The sequence below is a fragment of the Cyanistes caeruleus genome, chromosome 15 (genome assembly GCF_971803275.1).
Source record: "Cyanistes caeruleus chromosome 15, bCyaCae1.hap1.1, whole genome shotgun sequence".
NCBI lineage: Eukaryota > Metazoa > Chordata > Aves > Passeriformes > Paridae > Cyanistes > Cyanistes caeruleus.
The window spans coordinates 7,496,733-7,516,001 of record NC_141715.1 but is presented as its reverse complement, the minus strand read 5'-3'; the positions used below and the strand labels follow the sequence as shown (position 1 = coordinate 7,516,001).

The window sequence follows — 19,269 nt, the reverse complement described above, 5'->3', positions numbered from 1 at the left end:
GTTCTGCAGCACAGACTGCCCACAGCTTTTCCAGAGGGATGGCTCACAGGGGAAGGGATTTATTCCCACCCTGAGCTGTTTTCAGCCCCACTCAAAAACCATAACCCTTCTAGCCATTGCCTATCCCCCACCTTGACACAAGGACTGCTTGTTTCTAAAACAGGTGCAGCCTAAAAATGAACTAAATTTCCCACCTGTTCTAGGAATGATTTCTGTTCTCACAGATGATTTTGGAAAAACATACCTGTAATTTTTTAATAAATCAATTTAATGTCACATATGGACTAGATTACATCAATATGCTTTGATAGTTCCACTTTTTAAAGTGAAGAGAATACTAATTCTAGATGGATAGTAAAAGGGGCCTTTTTATCACTTACCAAATCATGTTAGATACAGAGTTAAGTATTTTTGACATTTAGGTCAGATTAGTGCTATATTTTTCATTATGACATGAGTTCTATTATGTGGTTATAAAAAGTACTAGGGCAGTTTCCAGTAAGTAGCTCCTGTTATAACAGGCCGGTGTAACACTTTCAAGGTCTTAACCTAGGTAAACATTCAAACGCCTCCATTTAGAACCAAGCCTGCAGAGGAATAAATAAAACTTCACTAGTGAAGTATTTAGTTAATAAAATGCAGAAAAATTAAATGCTTTGCTTTCTGACCATTTGGAAATAAAAACCAAACAAATGAGCAGAGAATTTCTTGTGTGTATCTACCCCATTTTTTTTCAGTTTCAGAGGTGGTCCCATACTTCAAGTTGGTTCACAACTAGCAAAGTGTGCTTTTGCAAATGTATGTGGTACTAAAATGAGACTCTCTTCAGACCTGAGATAGAAATCATCAAGTTAAAAAAACCCACAAAAACAACAAAAATGAAACCAATAAAAACCCAAGCACACACAGAGACACAAAAAAACAAGCCATAAAATAAGAATGATATAATATTTTAATTGCATTGTCATTTCATTGTACCCTCTTCAAACAAAAATATCACTTGAAAGACATCCAGTTCCCTTATTCTGTTGCACTATACATGTTATGCAAATAAGAGCTGGGGTGACATACAAAACAAATGTCGTTCTGGCTTTTCAAAACAGTTGAAAGAAACAGAAATTTAAAACATAGCTGGGAAGTTACAGCCACAGAAGAACTTTGAAAATGACTGGTTAAATATAAAACACAGATGCAACGGGAGAAGGGAAGCAGGGAAAGAAGAGGGGACAACACATTTCCAGTTTGAGGCTTTAGAAGGAAAATCCCTAACAACTGTACAGAAGTATCAACACGCTCAGTATTTACATTCTGAGCATTACCAATGTTACAGATAAGCTATGTACTAAAAAAATAATTTAAAAAAAGCTATACAAATTGTACTTATAAATACTATATCTTTGAAACTAGTTATGTAGTGTAGGCTAAAAAAATGTTCACAGTGACTCTGGAGAGAGCTGTATATATATAAATATATATATTGCACAGTAAAAAAGTTCATTCAGTATACCATGTGTAAACAATTTTTATCTTCTTTGGCAATTTCAGGACTTAGAGGAGTATTTGATGTGAGCAAAAGCACTTGGGTACAAGGCACATCAAAGGCTTTTAAAGCTGCAAGATAAATCCTTCTGACACTTTCCAGTTAGCACTGTCATTCTCTTTAGAAAAAACATTTACCTATCAATTCAGAACAACATATTCTACAAGTATAACTCAGAGGTCTGGTGACAAAGACATCAGCTGCTCTTGGCTGTTATTCTACAGTAACAGATTTGGCCAAATTTCTTGGAAAGTCCACCTAGAATGAAGAGACAAGCCTTTTAGTATGGCAGAGTAATACTGACATTCTGCATTTGACAGTTCATTTAGTGTGCTTTTTCAGACTTCCTAATGAGTTCTGCTTTATTCTAAACACATTAACACACACAACAGGCTATAGATCATGCCATAGCTGCAGATAATGACTTGCAGCTTGAATTCATCTGTGCTTCCAAAACCCTCCTAACAAACATATTTGTTTTGCACAGGGTACTTTTCTAAAGCAGTCATCATTATCAAACTGACACACCGACACATCAACAAACCAAGCTGTACAAAGCACTGACCTATTTTAAGTTAAGGTACAATCTCACATTTCAAGATTAGGTTCTCTGAAAAAGTCCCATTTACAGTCTTAACTAATCAAACTAAGCAAAAGAACTTCAAATTTTTTTTAGAAGGATACTGATTAAAAAATACAAAACAGAAGAATTGGCACTGAAATGTCACCTCTATAACCACACTCATTATGCGATTCACTAGCTATTTTCACAGCTAGTGAATCTTAGATATGCTATATAACTGGGTCTTTCACTTTACACTGGTAGGAGGAAGTTCAAAATTGCACTAAAAAGAGTGTTAAATATAGAAAACGCTTACATCATATCCTCTGAGAACAGCCAGGTGGAATGAAAGCAACTGAAGAGGAATGACACTCAACACTCCTTGAAGGCAGTCAACTGTATGAGGCAGCTCAATGGTTTTGTAGGCAAATTTTGAGCTTTCAGTGTCTTCTTTAGAGCACAGAATGATTGGACGACCCTGAAAATAAAATTTTGCACCGTTAAGTGAAGAGCTAGCCTAGAACTGCTTTCAAATACTGTTCACAGCATGCCTGTATGTTTGAAGACACTCGAGTAGCTAACAAAGGCAATGCCAGTCTTGCATAATGGCTCTTGACTTTCACTGTATTGTAAGATTTGAATGTTTTCACCCTGTAGTTTTAACATTATTCCATTTGCTTCAAAACAGGAAAACCTCAAAACAAACAAACAAGCCATATGAAAGCAGTTTTCACTGCTGATGTTAACCTGTAATAACAACCTGCAATGCAGATGTAGCATCTTATTTATAACTTCATAATCTACAACAATCAGCAGCACACCCCTTTCCAGGTGCACAGTCAGCAGCAATGCAGTGTGCACAATCTCTCTTCCCATGACACAGTAGAATTTAATTAGTTAAACCATACCTGCCGAGCAGTGACTTGTTGCAGAGCATTCTGGCACTTGGTGAAACAAGGATCTTTCATGATTACCATAATAACAGGCATTTGTTTATCTATTAGGGCTAAGGGCCCATGTTTCAGCTCACCAGCCAAAATACCTTCCGAGTGCATATAGGTGATTTCTTTTATTTTCTAAAAAAAAGGAAATGCCTCAAGTTAGTACTAAATCAGCTAAAAAAAACCAACAGCCACAAGAAGCAAAACACCAAGGCTGTACCTCTGCCACTTAAATACATGTACCTAGTATCTAGTATCAAGTATTAGTGAAAACACACAGGTGGCTGCTGGGATTTCTAGCAGGCTGTAGGCAGCAGCAGAGCTCAGCCATGCACATAGAGCAACCAACAGGAACTTTAGGAACCAAACACCCAGCACAACCTTGGCTAATTTAGTCTAACACACCAAACTCCTCTAAGAGATGGATGTGTGTCCATTTCATCACAACGTTCATAATATAATTCATTACTTTCCTGCATGAGCACCTCTTCTCAACATCAGCACATTGTGTTTTTCTGACGTTGTTTTCAAATGGGTCAACAACTTAAATTCATAGTTTCTTGTTTTTAAATAGACTCATTAAATACTGTGTTTATTATGTGAAAGAAATAGGAAACTGATATAATATCTAGATTCACCTTATGTATATGTTTAATTAAATGCTCCTAGTTATAGACAGCAGTTCTACTGCAGCAGAATTAATTGTAATGAAATATTATAAATAAACTATATTGCAGAAATAAAAAAAATTGCATTTTAAGTAATATTAAACAATATTAAAAAGTTCCTACCAAGGCTCCTTCTAGACAAGTGGCGTAATTATACCCACGACCCATAACCAGCAATGATCTTTGTTTATACAGTTCAAGAGCCAAATCATGTATCTTCTCATCCAAGGACAGGACTTCTTTAATCATTTCTATTGAGGCACAGAAAAAAAATAGATTTTTTTTAAACTGGAAAAAATAACTTGCTTGTAGCAGAATGTTCTAATTATCTAAGAGAACAAATACACTTAATACAATTCAACCTCTAACTTAACAACTTTGTTTAAGGATATTTTCTCCAGTCTTTCTTACAGTAATAAATTTAAAGCAACTATTGGTTTAAGCAGTGCTCATACATCCCATTTGAATTTCTAAAAGAAGTTGTGAAACATCCATTTAAAAGTCACCTTGAATTAGTTACCTTTTATCTACCCTGATTTAAAGTGGGAAGCTTTTAAAATTTCAAACAATGAATTTAGGAGATCAAGTAATATTTCTCACACGAAACTACCTTATTGTACTTAGAAAACCCAACCCATGAAAATTCCAATCTCCCTGCCAAGTTTCTTGGGAGAGCACTTGTAAAATTGGCAAATAGTGCAGAAACAACCTGTCCATTTTTCTCATATTGTCTGCCTTTCAGGATGAGGAGGAGGGTGAAACTTAAATGAGAAAGAAATACTCCTGAGTAGTATTTTACATCCAGCATCCCCTATACCTCCTCAAACCCAAAATATCAATAATGTACCTGGCAATGATTTTAGTCCACTAATGATTTCCTGTCTTCTTTTCTGCAAGGAAATTCTGTCTTCAGACATCATTAGGCCAAACATTACAAGAGAAACAAATTGGCTGGTGTAAGCCTACAGAAAAAACAAAAACATTTAGCAGCCAATTCTGTGGAGGGTGAATATGATATCAGTGCTGCAATTAAAATTTCCATTGTATTCCACAGGTCTGAAGGGTGAAAGTCAAACACTGAACAGCAATTACCTTCGTGCTTGCCACACCTATCTCAGGTCCTGCATTGATGTGTACACCACAGTCAGTCTCCCTGGATATTGAACTTCCAACTGTGTTTGTGATGCCAACTGTCAGAGCACGGCGTTCTTTACAATACCTCAAGGCCATGAGTGTGTCTGCAGTTTCACCTGGAAAACATTCACACCTTGACCTCAGGTTGGCAGAGGATAATAACAATTCTGAAAAGCATCAAATTCTACACAAGTGTGTTCTAAATAACTGTACCCACACTTACATGATGCAAAGTGCAATGGAAAGCAATCTTAGAGCACTCAACAGCAAATGCAGCTCACCTGACTGGCTTATAAAAAAGCACACATCATCCCTGAATACAGGTGTGTTTCTATCCAGGAAGTCACTGGCAAGTTCCACCATCACTGGTAATTCAGTTAACTCTTCCAGGACTTGTCGAGTCTGTATTAAAGCAGAACACTGTATTTGTTAATGTTGTCACCCACAAACATTTGGACATTTTACAAGTCAGAGAAAATCTAAATGAATTCTTACTAGAAATGCTGGTAATTACAGCTCACCAGAGCTTTAAAAACCAAGGTGGAAAACATTAACTTCTAGCACAGTAATTAACAGCATTGCAGCATTAAGAAAGAAAGCAGCACTAAGAAACGCTAAATAAAAGGGTGAGACCCCTCAATGAAAGACAAAGTCTGAGACAGAAGAAAAAGCAGATGAAAAGATGTTGTCTGAAACCCCAGCAATTAAGTTGTATGTGCATTTCAGCCAAGGCTGGGAACATACAGCCACTGCAGCGTGGTAGCTGGTCCCACAGCCAATAATGATCAGTCTTCGGCATCTTCTGATTTCTTTCAAATGATCCTTCAGCCCCCCCAGCAGAACTGCAAACAAATAATTTCACATATATCAATGGTGTTTTTCATTTTCTAGATAGCATATTTACAAATTTCAAACTTAGTACAATTTGAAGGGCTGTTCTCTGTTACCTGTGCTGCTCTCAAAATTCACCCTGCCTCTCATTGTGTTGACAACTGATTCTGGTTGTTCAAAAATTTCCTTTTGCATGAAGGCACTGAAGTTACCTGTTTACAAAAATGTGACATAGCAATGCTTAGGTTTGTTATTTTAAGCTTATTCCAGTTACAAAGAGAACTTTTAATACTAGCTTGACTGTGTTACCTAAATAAAAGTTTAGAATAGGAAAGAAGAAGGGAAGGATGGATAGGTCACTCTGTTTGATTGTTTCTATTTACTAATATTGACAAGGTAAATAAGTTCTTTTGTAAGGAAACATCTGTGTTCCCCTTCAATTCTTAATTTACAGTCAAATTTTGCCAACAACTACAGCATGTTAACATTAGTTACATTTCCACTAGATACTGAAATGAATAGAAGTCTCTATGACTTTTCCAAAGTCCTAAAATGGATAGGGTCCCAGACTGCCTATTCTCTCCTGGTCTCAAAACCTGGAATTGTCAGCTCCCAATACAAACAGCCTGAATAAAAGGTAATTGTCACAACTAATTAGCAGTTTTCTGCCTCATCTACCACACAAACAGTAACTATCCATCTTTGATGATACTCATTTACAGATGTTTCAACCCACCCTTCATGATTTGCTGCAATTCCATCTGCAAGGTCTGAATGGCCCGGGAAGGATCATCACTAGCCGAACGCTCCAGACGGTGAATTGAGAGCTTCCCATCCGTTACAGCTGCAATGTCATCATCTTCTAGGAAAATCACTCTGTTGGTATGCTCAATGATAGCACTACAGAGAAAAAAACAGGCAAGAAAAACCTGACACATCAGAGTTGGTAACAGTAAAGCAATTAAATATGCCACAAGAGCACTGCCAGCCCTGCTTCTCTCTTCCTTTTGGACTTAACTGCAGACAGAGCCATCCTAAAGGCAATGGCTCCATCTGCTGCTCCTCCTGCACTCTCACAGCAACCCAGAGCAGGAGGCTCAGGAGCCACAGCCCCCACTCCTGCTGGTCTGAAGTTGCCTCCCACTGTCCTTGATGGATCCTGTTAAGGTCATGCTCTTGTTCCCAAGATAAATGTGTTCCTAATATCCAGGTTCTTGCCCAGCTTGGAACCACACCACTATTTTCCTCCTCCGATATCCGAATTGAACACAACACAACCCTGCATAACCTATAGTCTGCCCAAATGCTCAGATGATGAGTGTCCATTTGTACCCAGATTACTTTCCTACACTGTATTTCACACAGATATCAGTAACTGGCAGATATTCCACTTGTGAAGGTTTGTCAGCAGTATTTGAATTGCAAACATATTTCAAACACCTGAGCCTTGGGGCTTTCTGATGTTACATGGATTAAAATCTCTTCTTTCAGAAAGCCACTGTAAAAGAGCAAGACCACTTAGATTTCCAGAACCATCTCACTTTTAAACAAAAAAAATAGTATTTTCAGCAAAGTTTAAGTACTTTCACTACCTTGCATCTGAAGCAAAGAAGAACTCTACTGCCTTATCCCCAACAGCATGAAGGCAGGTTGAGCTGTCCAGTCTTTTCATTTGGGAGTTGCAGATGTTCTTCACATTCTCAATGTTGCCTATTAAAGAAATGAAACATTCTAAATGCAAAACCAGTTCTGTTAAAGTTAGGATTACAGACCATACAGGTTTAGGGTATCACAGTTACAGAAATATGTTGGGGCATGGGGCTTTCATAGGAACTAGACATTCAGTAGTACAAAAATATCCCCAGCTAAGAAGCTATTTGGGGCATCAGCTGGTAGTTTTATGGTACAAAAACCAATTAACCCAATTTCTATCCAAGTAACAGTAATTTTAGTTCTTAAAAATACTGTATTTTGATTCATCAACTTACATGTTCTATACAAAACTGGAATCTGTTCAGTTGAGAGCTTGTACTTGCTCCTAACCCCAATGAGCAAAGGACTGCCTCTCCTACAGAAAGGAAAACACTTAAGTTTATAAAGAGAAATGTGCATACAAAGAAGTTACCAGACATCAATGAAGCTGAAAAGACAATATCCCATCTAGCTTCCTAAATAGGAAGAGCCTCCTTCAACCATGATCCTAAGGCCATTACATGGCAGGAGTTATATAAACTTGGTTCTTCTGTAAGATTCACCAAATATTATTATATAACTCATTACCATGTGAGCTGGTGATTCTTTACCTGTAAACTACATCCAAGTAGAGGAAAATGTATATGAACCAGCTGTTTTCTTTCCAGTAATCAGAAAACAGCTTACAACAGGGACCGATTTGAACCAAAGCCTACTTTGCCACTGAAGTGAGACAATAAGCTCCCATGCTCTTTAGAATTGGAATACTGTTACACTCTTTAGCCTTTCAAACTCAGAAGCATCAACCATCCCTACTGCACCTCTGAAACTGTAGAATATTAAGACCATTTTTTAATTATATGGGTTATGTGTCACTGCAGACCTTATTAAAAAAAAATCACAGGAATAAAAGAACAAGTCACACTCAGATTACAAGATTAATTTATCTTAAATCTCTTGGGCCTAAAAACCCAAACCTGAACCACATATAGAATAGTTCATTTCTGAAGATATTATCCAGTTGGAGTGATGGTACAGCTGTCTTTTTCAAAATTTTAATGTAGTCTTATTTTAGACCACCAAAGCAATGGGCTTTTGGGTTGTAATATAAAACAGTCTTTATGCCCGTCACTTGCTGTTTTAATCACTTGCTATGTCACTTGCTATTTTAATATCTGTACATTTCCTGAAAGTTGTTTTTCAAGTTGTAACTAAAAGTAGAACTTACACAGAAAGACACCATAAATGCTGTGACAGCTACAGAACACCATTTGTATAACCTGCTACTATGATGGTCTTTCAGTCAACATGAATTTACTTATCTCATTCTTTACTCAATGGGAACTAAAACTGAACAATATCCCTCCCCTCTCCCCTTTTTGATATATGAAAAATGTTAGCATGCTCTTAATACGAATTTAGAAATGTAAGTTGCAGTGGGATTCTTTATTGACTCCCTGATTTTGGTTAATTAAGCACTTTAAACATCAATATTTTAGTATCTTTAAGAGAGACTGGCTTTTTTTAAAGTTAATAAAAAGCATGCATTATGTATAAAATGGACTTTTACTAACCTGGTAGCAACAGCTTCACCTGGGTAATGGATGCTCTTGAAAACCAATGCAAAAGCACCTTCCTGGAAACCATGAACAAAAAGAAGAAACAAAAGATCCTAAACAACTTATCTCAAATAGCTGCATCTCATTAAACTGGGGCCCCTCTCCAAAGAGGCACTGAAGGAACTGCTATCAGGAATCTCTCCCTGAAGGGCAGACTGCACCTTTAAAGGAATTGGCCATGGAGCAGAACAAGCTGACATGCAAGTTAACAGCTGAAAGATCAGGAAGTGAGCACTTAGCCTCTCTTTATAAATAAAAAACAATAAATTCTAATGCAAAGGTTATGAAAATGTCAGAGATGTTACTCATAATCAACATGAAGACTGTTAGACATTTACCTTCAGTAAGACCTTCAATCAGAATTTGTGTGTAATGCATTGCCATGCAATTTCAACTAAAAACCTGGAGTTACTATTTCTAGTTCAAGCAGCAAATTCTCGTTGATGTATTTCAAAAACAAAACACAAAGAAATCCACACCAGAAAAAAAAAAGAACAGAAACAACTCTACAGTACTAACACAGCTGGCAAACTCCTGGAGGAGGATTCCCAAAGCAGGAGCCAAGGCCCACCCACCCTGCCAGCAGGGCAGAAATGGTGACATTCCCTCCTCTCCCAGGGCTCCACTCAGAGCACTCTTCCCCTGTTCTGGGGTCAGGTGAAGCCTCCCTTCCCCTCAGCTCTGTGGCTGCTCCCTCTTGACCCACACGGGCCCTGATTTGGTGTGGATTCCAGCCCCACTCCAAGGAATCCTACAGAGCTGCTTTAAAGAGGAGACAGGGAGGTGAAAAGAGTGTAAGAAACTGCAGGAAGGGGAGGGAAAACATCTGCCCAGAGACTGGGGGAGGAAACAAAGCCAGCTTTCTCCAAGTTTGCAATGCATCTATCAAAGTTTTTAAGCATTCACATACTGAGTAACAGTAGATTCCCACTTCACAGTTTGGAAACCAGTCCAGTTTGTTAGATCTATTTCCAAATAGGAGAGCCAAGGCATTGGCCAAACTTGAATCACAGCAGTGTTTCAACACGATCAGAATAACCTTTAGGAACACACTGCCATTTATGAGAGATTTTAACCCCCAAAGGCTCCCTATTTTTTTGATTAAAAAACTGCTTCATTAAAAAACTGTGTTAACTTCTTGCTAAAAACAAAACAAACTCAATAAACAAAACCCACTGCTACTGCTATTTAAAGATTTAAGAGTGAAAAGCCTTTGAAGTCTCCAAAATTTTAATCTCATTTCTTGGTATATTAAGCATTATTTAGAAGCTAAAAGTGTTATTTGCAGCACCTTCTATGAACTCCTGCAGAGGATCTAAATGCATAAGGCAGAATGTTAAGGAACCCCACAAGTAGCTTATATTGTACAGGGAAAAAAAGGTAATTTCCCACTTACCAACTGCTGGATAACTCTCTCTACCAAGGCTGAAAAACTGGTGTCTTCACTCTCTCTGTTGTCATACATGTATTTGATCAATTTGGGGATTGTTTCTGTATCCGTTTCAGATTCAAATTCATAACCTTTGCTCTCCTGAAATATCATAAAGAAGAGTAAAAATTGTGACCATCCTCAGGCAAGAAACACTGAAGAGCCTCTCAGCTGCCTCCCACCACAAACTTCAGTCAGAGCGTGGAGCACCACATTGGACCAGTGGATATAAATCACTCTAGATAAAATACAAGGACTTATCATGTCAGAGATACTTTTTGGGAAATACTGCAATAAGACACATAGTAAGAGTTATTCAGCATCTATCAAGCACCAAGAGGGAGCCCACTCCTCACACCCTCTCATAGAATCTCAGCACAAACTGCTACTCTTGTCATAAATACTTTGCATTTAGGATTACAGGAACACATTATACTGCACCAGCTTCTGAGTTTCTTTATTAGGCAGACTCTTTCACACAGCTTTTTTATAGATGATATCAAGAAACTTGAATTCACGTTCCACCAAAGTCATGACGGATCTGATGGTAGTTTGGAAGAATATTAACTTTATAGTTTTTTAATTGAGTTGCCACAGACTCACCAGAAATTTTCTCAGGTCCTTATAGTTCGTGATGATTCCATTATGGATGACAACAAATTCTTAAAGAAAAAAAATTTATATCGATTCATGAGCAACAAAAAATTAAGATATTTCATTCAGAACACAATTACAAGGGAAAAAAAACTTAGAAGTACACTTGAAACCACCTGCTATAGCTTTCACACCTACAATTTATCACAACATGGACAACTGATAGAAGAAGCTTACAAATTCTCAAGGTATATAAAGGCAGTTTCAAATTATTGAGAGAGTTCTAAACTAAACTTAGTAGAGCACCTACCATCTCAAGTAATCTCTGTTTTCTGGACCAGGCAATATTTACACATTCATATTTTCAGTCTTAGCTTTCAGAACAAGAATGTATTTCGATAAACTTGCAATTTTCAGAGAATAGATCTCATTAATTTTAAGTGTTCCTTAGCCTGAGAAGAGGTTATTTAATTTTAAAAGCATCTGAGCTAAATAGAATGGCAACATCTTATCCCTAGTATAAAAAATAGATACAATAACAATAGTAAGAACATATGTGCTCTGTAGATTGAATAATTTCAGATTCATGTGGTTCAGGTGCTGCAGAGATTACTTACCATTCCTTTTATCTGATCTCTGAGGGTGACTGTTTATCGCACTTGGTACTCCATGGGTTGCCCAGCGAGTATGAGCAATTCCAAAATGTGTTTCAAAATCTGTTTTTGAATCCAGGTCATCTTGTTCTATACAGGAGAAATTCAGTTTACTGAATAATTAATATTGCCTCTCTTCCCCCTTTCTCTCTCGCACATACACACACACAATTAGTAAAACACAAAGACAATTCCTACAGGCAAGAATCTAAAAGCTATCTTGTGGCGGTTTTTTAAAACCATTTGCTTTCTTGACATTACACTTCAGAAAGTTCAAGCTACTGTGATTAAGACCTTGTTTGCCAAGAAATGAGCATTTTTAGCCAATGCTAACAGCCAGGCTAACAGACCCCATTACTACAAATTATAATGTAAATGTATTAAAACACAACTTCAGCCTTTCACAGATGGAAGCACTGCATAAAGCAGATTGTGATGACAGCCAGCTGCTTAAATGGTTGTAAATTCTGTCAGAGTGCATGTTTCAGCATTTCAGCCATGCAGCACAGAAATCACATGAGTAAAGCAGCAAAGGAGCCCAGGTTTTGAACAAAGGAGCAGCCAGAAGAAGGGAGTATAGACTGACAATTTCACCGTGCTAGATCTGAAGATCAGCTTGCTTTTTAAGTGCAGATTTCAGGGGCACAAAAATTTTAACTACTTGGATTTCCCAATGCAGTTACTGCTGATGCAAAATCATAACTGTGATTTTATGGTCTGACTTTCTGCTGAGTTGCAGACAGTATCTGACTGGGAGACCAAAGTGAAAGGGTCATTTTTAACACTTACTGTACAACTCTTCTTCCAGGGCCTTTACTTTTCCTCTTTTCTTTACCAATTTGATGAATCTTTCTTTATCTTCATTATTATTTCCATCAATTGCCACTCCTACAGCACACAGGACACAGTCATAAGTGTTATTAAAGCATAGCTAAACACCAGAATGAAGAAAAGGCTGAGAAAATACACACAGACACATACCACTGAAATGAGTATTTTTAAATTACCCTTTAAAAGAATATATCTGAAGACTGTTACTAGACCTGTGCATGTTCAAATGAAACTACATAAAGTCTATCCACTGCACACATTAAAACATACATGAACCATCTCAAATTGTATTTGACAACAGACTGAAATATTTTGCCTGATGAAATAAGCAAACCCAAATTTAAGACCAGTTTAATCTTCCCCATCCTTCACTGGGATTCACATACACAAAAAAGGCTGAGGCACAAAATACATGGCCCTGTACAGAGATCTTCTTTCACACCCTGTTTGTTTTGCTTACGTGTACTAACCTCAACCTCAAATTACAGAACTAAACACCCAATTTTAAATCCTGAGGAAAGCTGTAACACTACAAGAATCAAGCTAATTAGTTCTGATCTGTTAATCTATAGAATAAAGAAAGAAAGATCCAAGAGGCTAGACACTGAAAGTACCCTAAAAAGTAATGGAATGAGCTATGAGTAATGGAACGGTTGCTAAAATTAATTTCTTGAGTTGGTTATCATACCTGCAGAGTCATATCCTCTGTATTCCAGTCTCTGTAATCCTTTTATCAGGGTTTCATATATTTCCTTCCTAGTTCGAGGCACTCTGTAGTTTAGATAAGCAAAAATTCCTGTTTAAAGAGAAAGGGGGAAGGAGGGAAGAAAAGAAGCAAAGGGGTTATTTTAAAAATTTGCATCACTTCAGACTCAATTTAAAACTCTTTAAAGCTAATATCAGGGAGATGTCCTAGGGGCACCCAACCTCCCATTTAGTACAATTCCTTCTAATGCATTTTTAAATGCAAAGAATTAAAATAAAATAAAGGACTCAGAAGCCTCATTTCAACACACAACACAAACTTTTAGTGGTGAATTGCACTCTCCTCATGTTGCCCACTAAGAGTTAACCAGGAGAGCTTAAAAAAACTCTACTTTTCACGAAAACCACAGCTGAAAATGGGAACATTGTGATCTATTTCATATCCAGGCATTCAAAGAAGGAATATATTCACCAGTACTAACACAAGGAGACTTTTGTAATCCAAGTCATGGCCTTAAATACCCATGGGTAGGTACGAGGCACAACATCTATTTCTGAAAGGCTCCAGCTTAATCCTGTATGCAACGATCACTTCAGCAGAAAGAGAATGGAGAAGAAAACATGAGGAAAGGGCAGAAGTCAATTGGGTAGGACAACAAAGGAAAGAAACAGAAGGTAGAAAACAGAGTGACCCCAAACACAAGCAGCCCCCTCAGCAGATCCTGCCTGCCAAACCCAGGCAGGCACAAGAGCCCAGTGCCTGTCCCGAGCATCGCAACGAGAGCCCCGCACTCGCTGCTGCCTGCCCGGCAAACAGAGCCTGCAGAGTCTGAGCCCTCTTCTCCTCAATACACCACTCATCAACCAACAAGAGGCTTCTTCAGTTTGGGGCTTGGTTCCCCACACTATTTTTTTTATTATTATTATTTTATTAAAAAGGTTGGGGATGTTGTTGTATTTTTAGAAAAGGTGTAATAAAAGAGTCACCTGCAAAGGAAAACACAGCCATTCCTTTTCCCTGCCTACTGCTCTTCCTGGGACTCTGGTATTTATATGGATACATTAGGCCCATTTATTAACTCTTGCAAATCTGTACCTCAGTAAAAGAGAAACAACTAATTTCATAGTTTCAACTGTTTCTCCAAGCAACAAGTCAGAACTGGGGACTAAAAAACCCAGACCTTAAGAGCTCAACAGATAAGCAGTTCAGGCAAGTGTGTTAGATAGAGAAAGCCTTTGTTTGAAATTTAACACCCTCTTCCCCCTCAATTAAGGCTTTTGAACTGTAAATGGCCATAGTGAAGAAGCTGTTATAATGATACACCCGATAAATCTCCCTTATAAATATTACTGTGAATTTGGTTACTCCACTGCTTTATGAGACATTAATACTGTTGATTTGACAGTGAGACAAAGAGTATTACATTTGCCTCTGAATTTATTTTTGGAAGATTAAAGTGTGGATAATACTTTCCTGCTTCAGAAATGAGATTTATGAGGAGCTCAGCTTAATTATTTCTAGTGCATCCAACATTAATGGAGACATTAAGACAATCGTTGTATTTACGGAGTATTTAGGAATTTTAACTGCTTAATACTGTTCTTCATGGATGCTTTGAAAAATAATGCCTCTGGTTATAAGCAGTCACTTTAGACTGAGAGCCTGTTGATCATTTTTCCAGACAGATATTTACCGTTCTCTGGCACTAACCACGAACCTCAAGAGCAGCATTCTTCAATTTCTTCAATACAAATTTCTCAACATCATTCCAAAATATTGCCACACACCTCATTTCAGATCCAGCTCTACTTTCTAGGCCAGATTTCACAAACAATTTAAGCCTCGACATTCTTGTATTTCTATGTGGCATCTTTAACTACACAAAGCTCCAGGAAGAACCTTCCTCTGGGATCATCCTTACAGTGTGCTACAATTGTTAAAAGGCCCTTATTTCCAGGGAATTGGAGCTGCACTTCCACACACGTGCATTAGAAGATGCAGAAGTCACCAGAGGCCATTTAAAATGAAAACAATAGCTGCAGCCTGACTTCAAAGAACATGTTATAAACTATTCCAGTTAAGGGAAATAAATCTTACTCTAAGCACTGAGAGTAACACTTTCTCTAGTACGTTTCTGTTTCATGATTTATCCACGCGCATATTTTTTCCCTCCTCAGTCATCATTTTGGCCAGATTTAAAGCACATTACTCAACTTATGTAGAAACAACCTCTGATAAAGAGTCCTTGTATCTTAATTCTTTCTGGAAGCACACCAGTATGACTGAATTTCAGTTGAATCATACTTATGATAAGAGTTTTGTGATGCTAACAAGTTCCTTTATCATGGCCTCCCCAAGGTATTAGATGCAATTTCCAGATCTTGCTTCCCTAAGAAGACTCAAAAACATAAAATCCAGGGAAAGCATCCAAGAAGTGTTTTACTAAGACATTGCCCTCTTGATGTGAATGCTAAATCTAGTTCATAACTTTCCATAATCACAGTTTGGTTAGAAGGATGAACTAGGTCAATCATGTATGGCTTACCTTTAGAAGCAGATACTAGAAACAGAAAGAAGGTTGCTGGAACATTACTAAAACCAGATTCAATCACGTGCAGACATTGAAAGCAAGGCTCTCCCTTTACATGAATATCAAGACTTTAGAGCTTTCCCTTTCAGGATTACAAGCAGAGCATCAAAAGGAGGAAAAGTAAATTGAGTATTTTTTGTGGTAAAAGTCCACAAGAACTCTTGCAATTGCAAAACTTCACCAAAATCAAGAAGGGGGCAGCCTGTACTTGAAGTTTGGACAAAATTATTTTTGAAAAATGAAAGGATACCTCTATTGGGGTAAGCACATTGTTGGTGCCAGAAACTTAGCTTTGATAAAGTCTCAACCTCATGTCCTGATGAAACTGACTGATTTAAAATAAGTCATCAGTTTAAGTGCATCTTGACTGTTTTTTAAACCCTGAATACTTTTGCTATATTGTCTTAAATGTGAGAATGATAACATCTCAACTTTGCTTCCTTACAAGCATGTTTATAGCAGTATTTACGACCTACGTATTTTCAAAACATAAACCAAGGGCTATAAATCTTCACATGCTACCTGAAGCCAAAGAAAACACAACAGGGTCTATTATCAGCACTTAAACCTGGAAAGAAATGAAAAAATAAAATCAACAACAAATAAAGTAATTTTGAAACTGCTGGTTGAGTCCCAAGAACTCCTACACTCCCTCCAGAGATCAGCAATAGCAGGCTGGAGGTATCTTTCATGAAAACAAATGTAATATAAAAGGTCTCTAAATGCTGATGGGAAAAATCTAGCTCTACTCTTACTTTACCCTTCGTGAACTGCTGCTCTTTGCCATTTCATACTGAGTCACTCACTCCACCCCAAGTTTTTACTGAACTCCTTGACCACCGTTAACACCCTCGCTTCCCAATCAATACACAGCCCGGACATGAAGAGTTTTTGCTATTACCATTACGTGTCTCAGGGCTTGCCGGGAATACTCGAGGGTGGCTCAGGCACTGAGCCAGGTCTCTCACCTGGAGGGTTTTGTTTAGAAGGCACCGAGTGTGTCTCGTTGATAGCGATCTGTCACGTAGGAGCTCACAGGAGGAGCTGAAACATTATCACCTCGTGTTTCCACTCAAGTGAAAGAGGATTCCTGAGCGCCTTGCTCTTTCTAAGGTTACAATTAAAAAAGGATGTGGAGGCAAGGAAAAGATACCTAATTGAGAAAGTACAATTTTGGGAGCAGTAACTCAACTCCCTTTCAGTCTGCATCCTACAAAGGAGGTTTTGTTGATGACGACTAAGAAGTGAAAATTTTTCTACTTTCATCGGACCTGAGAGGAGATGTCAGGGCCAGATAGGCAGTTTCACTAAACTTTCCTCCATAACTAAATTCTAATTACATTAAAACTAAAATTCTAATTGCATTAGAAGCTTCTGAACCCACACCTTGATTTCAATCTGATCCAAAGCGTATATAAGCAATCGTCCACACGCTGTAAGAATTATCTTTACCGTCTCATCTTTATTAGATAGAATGAGGTGAATATACTCACAACAGCTAAGAATTAAGTTCCTTCACTGCCTTTGTTTGAAAACCACAAACTCTCCCTTATCGCCGCAGTTCGGAAGTGAGTCACGATTAATCAATGCCTAGTCCCGGATTAGGAAAACCAGAGCCCAGCGCATCCCGTGCATCAGAGGCAGCGGGAGCGGGGCCAGAGGTTCCCCGCGCACCCCGGGCACCCCCGGGGCAGCCGGACGGTGGGAAGGGGACGATTCCCATCCCAAGAGCCGGGGACACGCCGCCAGGCACGGGGGGCTCGGGCAGGGAGGAACGGAACGGAGATCGCCTCTCCTCGGGAGAAGGGGAGGGCGGAGGAGCTTCACCTTCACCTGCTAGGCGCTCCCTGTCCTTTCCCACCGCCCCAGATGGATGCAGCGGGGCCAGTGCCGAGCGAACCCGCAGCCGCGGCGCTGCTGGGCTCGGGGACAAAGCGGCCCTTGTCCCTTGCTGGCCGAGCTCAGCTCGCCGTCCGTCACTCACCGCACATGATGGCAGCGCACGGTCCCTCCTGCTCCCGGCAAACGCGGCTGACGCCGGGCCGGCCCCGCCGCCAGCGGCTCTTATAGCTCCGGTTATAGGGCCGGGCCGGCCCTGCCTCCCCCCGCCCCCTGCCCGGGGCCCGGCGCGGGGCAGGGCCCGGCCCGGCCGTGAGGGCAGAACCCGGCCCGGCTGTGAGGGCAGGGCCCGGCCCGGCCGTGAGGGCAGAACCCGGCCGTGGGGGCAGAGCCTGGCCCGGCCGTGAGGGCAGAACCCGGCCTGGCTGCCGGCCCTGCCGAGCTCCCCAGACGGAGAGTCACAGAGTCATTCATCTTGGGAAAGACTTCCCATATCACCAAATCCAGCCTTTGACCGGTCATACCTGGTCAAACAGAGCACTGAATGACACCTCCAATCATTTCTGCAATGCCTCCAGGGACGGGGACTCCACCATCTCTCTGGGCAGCCTGTTGCATTGTTTGACAACCCTTTCCGTGGAGAAATTCTACCTGATGTCCAATTTGAACCTTCTCTGGCACAGCTCTAGGCTATGTTCTCTAGTCATGTCAGGATGAATCCCATGTCCACTTCAGGTCTGGGTGACTCAGGCTGGCTCAGGGATTTTTGGGGTGACAGGAGGCCCAGAGAGGTCTGGCTGTGTGACCATGGGCAGCACAAGGAGCATGTTTTGTGCACTGATTCTGGTTTTCTGCCTCACAGTGCTATGAAGGAACAGGACAGGTCTATCCTGTCAGGGCAGCCCCTCTTGGAGATGGGCAGGGGAAGGTGTCCCCCCATCCTCCAGCCACAAGAATTGACAGACACACTCAGCAGCCAACTGTGTCTGCACAGGCAGGACCAGGAGCACCTGCTCGGTGCTGAACATGGTCACTGGGCTCACCCTAAACTCCTGCTCTGCCCCTGTGGTCTCTTCCATGAACTTGGCAAAGTAGAAACTACTCCAGGAGCCTTGTCCAGCCTCTGTCTCCTGGTCCAGGCTCTCTCCTGGGGGCAGGCAGTGCAAGGAGGAGGAAGGCCACAGTCCCTGGTGTGGAGTCAGGTCTGCAGACATGGCCCGGGCAGAGCCTCGAGCTTTATCTCCTTCTAAAGAAAGTGATCTCTTATCTCAGAGAGCCTCCTCCAAACAAAGGGAATGAATGGTGGCTTTTAAAGCGAGTGCTTTGCAGCACACTTGGACTGACAGCTTTCAAAGAACAGCTGAAGCCATTATTTGAACAAACATGACTTTCAAAAATAAGCAAAGTTTCACGAAATAGTTTCTTCTTCCTTATTAAAAGTATAAAAATATTTGTAGACATGATCCTAGTTATCTCAGAGTTCTTGAAATACAAATGTGAGGTGTCTTATTTAAGCTATAATTTAACAGCTGTTTTCCTCTTGCATTTATTTTGCAGGTAATTTTTTACCTAAAGTAGTGATTCCCTCAAACTTTGTCACTTTCTGTCTTGATGAAGAGGTTGAATAAAGGATAAAGATT

At 39.7% G+C, this 19,269-nt stretch overlaps 1 protein-coding gene across 1 annotated transcript; it reads right to left on the bottom strand.

Moving 5' to 3' along the window:
- Window positions 1-934: 934 nt before the first annotated feature.
- GFPT2 (glutamine--fructose-6-phosphate transaminase 2) lies at window positions 935-17,919 on the bottom strand. Its single transcript, XM_023935982.2, has 19 exons — window positions 17,775-17,919; window positions 13,183-13,290; window positions 12,453-12,551; window positions 11,628-11,753; window positions 11,020-11,078; window positions 10,384-10,518; window positions 8,943-9,004; window positions 7,665-7,744; window positions 7,269-7,386; window positions 6,413-6,576; window positions 5,793-5,888; window positions 5,590-5,687; window positions 5,127-5,247; window positions 4,804-4,961; window positions 4,559-4,673; window positions 3,835-3,962; window positions 3,011-3,178; window positions 2,419-2,580; window positions 935-1,798 (listed from the first exon to the last, which is right to left on the bottom strand). The coding sequence occupies exons 1-19, from the start codon at window positions 17,779-17,781 to the stop codon at window positions 1,754-1,756; spliced, it is 2,049 nt and encodes a 682-aa protein (XP_023791750.1). The 5' UTR covers window positions 17,782-17,919; the 3' UTR covers window positions 935-1,753.
- Between the last annotated feature and the right edge of the window lie 1,350 nt (window positions 17,920-19,269).